Source organism: Capsicum annuum, unplaced genomic scaffold (genome assembly GCF_002878395.1).
Source record: "Capsicum annuum cultivar UCD-10X-F1 unplaced genomic scaffold, UCD10Xv1.1 ctg67087, whole genome shotgun sequence".
NCBI classification, from domain to species: Eukaryota; Viridiplantae; Streptophyta; class Magnoliopsida; order Solanales; family Solanaceae; genus Capsicum; species Capsicum annuum.
The window spans coordinates 25191-29077 of record NW_025876508.1 but is presented as its reverse complement, the minus strand read 5'-3'; the positions used below and the strand labels follow the sequence as shown (position 1 = coordinate 29077).

The 3887-nt window shown below is 35.7% G+C and overlaps 1 protein-coding gene across 1 annotated transcript; it reads left to right on the top strand.

Annotated features, from left to right (window-relative positions):
* The first annotated feature begins 1409 nt into the window (after positions 1-1409).
* On the top strand, positions 1410-3625 carry LOC107878444 (cytochrome P450 CYP72A219). Its single transcript, XM_047404740.1, is given in 5 exon segments — positions 1410-1646; positions 1714-1970; positions 2153-2397; positions 2551-2935; positions 3425-3625. Coding segments are annotated over 5 exon segments (1314 nt in total). The 5' UTR covers positions 1410-1420.
* Positions 3626-3887: the final 262 nt, after the last annotated feature.

The window sequence follows — 3887 nt, the reverse complement described above, 5'->3', positions numbered from 1 at the left end:
AGCTCATTCATGCCATCGCCGTTACAAAACCAGCTCATCCATGCCTCTACTTTTTAACGGTGATTTTAAAAAACAACTTTGCCACGTGACCTTTTATTAGAGGTCCACGTTATTAATTAAAATAAGCAAAAAGGTTCAAATATGCCATTGAACTATCAGAAATGGCTTATTTATGCCATCAGTTAAAAGTTCGGTTCATTCATGCCATCACCGTTATAAAATCAACTCACTCAAACCATTACTTTTTAATGATGAGTTTTTAAAAATAGCTTTGCCACGTGGTATTTTATTAGAAGTCCACGCCATTAATTAAAAGAAATCAATAGTAATTTCAAAATGTCTGAAATTAGTTAGTATCGGGATTATTTATTTCAGCATTTATACCATAATGATGGGAGAAGTTATCCCATATACATGGCGGGATAATTGGAATAACATACTTCTTTGAAGTAGTTATTTGGAAATGATTTTTTCAATAATGTATACTCCCCTAATTCGTGATGGAAGAATGGAGAAGTTCTATTGGTACGCCTCTTTTTTTTTCTTGCTTGCCCTAATCGTTCATTGATTTATTTTTCGCAACTTCGGAGTATATATTGGAGTCATTGGAATTAAAACTAATCAATTGCTGTAGGATAGAATTTTTGAGGTTTCTATTAAGCGTAGATTTATAATGATTTAGAATCAACTAGAAATAGTAAAAGGATATACATTAATCACTATTTTTTTTATTAGAAAATAGTTGTTGTAGGAAAATAAATATTTTAATGGGTGTGTATTGGGTTATGTAAAATGAATCGGTTATTTTTAACGGGTCTAAGATATTTTGAAATTAATATTAATTTATTTTAATTAATGTCGCGGACCTCTAATAAAAGGCCACATGACAAAATTATTTTTGAAAATCCACCATTAAAAAATAATGACATGGTGAGCTGATTTTATAACAACGGTGGCATGAATGAGCTGACTTTTAACCAATGGAATAAATGAGTCATTTTTGATAGTTTAATGGCATATTTGAGCCTTTTTTCTTATTTTAATTAATGACGTGAACCTTTAATAAAAGGTCACGTGGCAAAGTTGTTTTTGAAAATCACCGTTAAAAATTAATGGCATGAATGAACCGATTTTATAACAGCGATGGCATGAATGAGCCAAACTTTTAACTGATGACATAAATGAGCCAGATAGTTCAATGACATATTTGATCTTTTTCCCCCCAAAAAAAATAGACAAAAAATTGAAATGGAGGGAGATTCAATTGCGTGCTCATTCCCTTATCCCAATTTTTCATGTTTATCACTGATGACGACCTTGCAACTCATATTATTGTATAAAAATAAAATAAGGAAGGCCTTAGAAAGAACAAAAAGTCTAAGTAGCATAATTCTTACTAGACACAAAATAGAAAGTGAAAATGGAGAGTGTTCAATTTATAGTAATTTCAACTTGTGTTACCATAGTGAGTGTTCTATCGGTGTGTCTATGGAGAGTGATGAATTGGGTTCGGTTCAGACCAAAAAAGTTGGAGAAGTTACTGAGACAACAAGGATTGATGGGAAATTCCGATAGGATATTGTATGGGGACACCAAAGACCTTTCAGGGATGGTTAAGGAAGCTATGTCCAAACCTGTCGTTCCAAGTTAAACATTTCATTTTATTTTTCAAACCTCCTTGGTGAAAATCCTGAATGGCCTCTGCTGTGTTAGTTTCAATTTGGAAGTTAATAAGGAATCATCTGCTTGCAGGAAAGAAATCATTTATATGGTTGGGTCCGAGACCACAGGTGTTCTTCATGGACCCTGAGTTTATAAAGGAAGTATTCAGCAAAAACTATCTTTATCAAACGCCTCATTCAAATCCATTAACCAAGTTTCTGACACAAGGACTTGTAAGCCAGCAGGGAGACAAATGGGCCAAACACAGAAAAATCATCAATACCGCCTTCCATCTGGAGAAGCTAAAGGTTTGTAACTACAATACATTCTGTTTAGGTCGTCCATTTCCTTTACGACAGCTTCTTGCACTTGATTGTGGTTCTTGTTTGACATATTTGCTTGCATCTTGTGTTCCTGATTACAAAGCCAAAAAACATTTTGAAGAAGTGTCTCATTGTTCACTCTCGTCTCTTAACTGTTTCGTAAACAGCACATGCTTCCATCTTTTTGCTTGAGCTGTACCGAGATAATAAGCAAATGGGAAAACATTGTTTCAGTTGAAGGCTCACACGAGATAGATGTATGGCCTCACCTTCAACAACTGACTAGTGATGTGATTTCTCGGACAGTTTTTGGCAGCAGCTATGAAGAAGGTCGAAGAATATTTGAGCTTCAAAAGGAACAAGCTCAGCATATCATGGAAGCTATGCGGTCGGTTTATATCCCGGGGTGGAGGTAAATTATTTACTTAAAACAATAGCCTTAGTACTCCTTTACAAAATTCATTGAGAAGTGCAACATGATTAACTCTTGCTCTTATGTTTTATCATGCATTCATGGATGTCTCTTTCCCTCTTTGGATTTCTTGTTTATTGAACTATTTCATAGGTTTTTGCCAACAAAGAGGAACAGAAGAATGAAGGAAATTGAGAGGGATGTTCATGCCTCGATTAGAGGTATCATTGATAAAAGAATGAAGGCAATGAAAGCAGGAGAGGCGAATAATGAGGATCTACTTGGTATATTGCTGGAATCTAATTTTAAAGAAATCGAATAGCATGGAGACAAGGATTTTGGACTGATCATTGAAGAAGTCATTCAAGAGTGCAAGTTGTTTCATTTCGCTGGCCAAGAAAGTATGGCAGTGTTGCTTGTATGGACACTAATTTTGTTGAGCAGGCATCAGGATTGGCAGACACGGGCCAGAGAAGAGGTGTTACAAATCTTTGGGAGTCGGAAACCAGATTTTGATGGATTGAATCATCTAAAAATTGTATGTCTTCTTGTTGGTTTAATATCTCAACCCTCGATTTTTGTCTGATTGTTATTGCCATTACGTGGTCCTTAAATTAGACAACAATTAATTGTGATGCCTAATACTAGACTAATTACTATCATGTTGCCGATACGGAAGCACCTTTATAGCCATGTTTTCTTCATAATTATGTACTCCAACTTAGCATGAGCGGAGGTAGGTACAATTTATTGGCAGTGGGTGCATATGAACTTCACAGATAGCTCGCCCTCCAAGAAGCGGGTTCGACCAGTAGCTTTCTTATTTGCAGATTAGGCGCAAGCTAGATAAGTACATAGTAGACAAGAAAAAGTTCGGGACAAGGTTTAAGATTATGTCAAGTCTCTTTCATGCTATTTTCCAATTTCCACCGCGTAACTGCTAACTCCCACCAGCACAGGTACCTGGTGAATTTGTAGTCTATTTTTATGCTATATGTAACTGATGGAGGAGAACCTTTTGTTGCAGGTGACAATGATCTTATACGAGTCTTTAAGGTTATACCCACCTCTAGTGACAATTAGCCGAAGACCTAATGAAGATACTGTATTAGGAGATCTATCTTTAAGGTTGTGTCTTGTCTTGTTATATGTTATAGTTGGTCCAAGATGTTCAATGAAGGCTTGTAAAACTGCCAAATGGACCTCTACTTGCACTCGTGAATCATAATTTTAGTGTTACTATTAAGTTCTTGGAGAGACTGCGAAAGGGCTTGATGAAACTTTGAATAGGATGAGCATGCTAAGGTGGATGAGAAGGACAATTTTGAAAATATCCTGTTTGTCGCTTGTGGAAAATATAAGAGAAGAGTATCATTGAACTGTTGATACTATTCCTTCTCCTACTCATATTTTAACACTCTCCCTCGAAGTGATGCATATAAGTCATATATATCAAGCTTGTTATGAATGTAATTAATACGAGGCTCAGT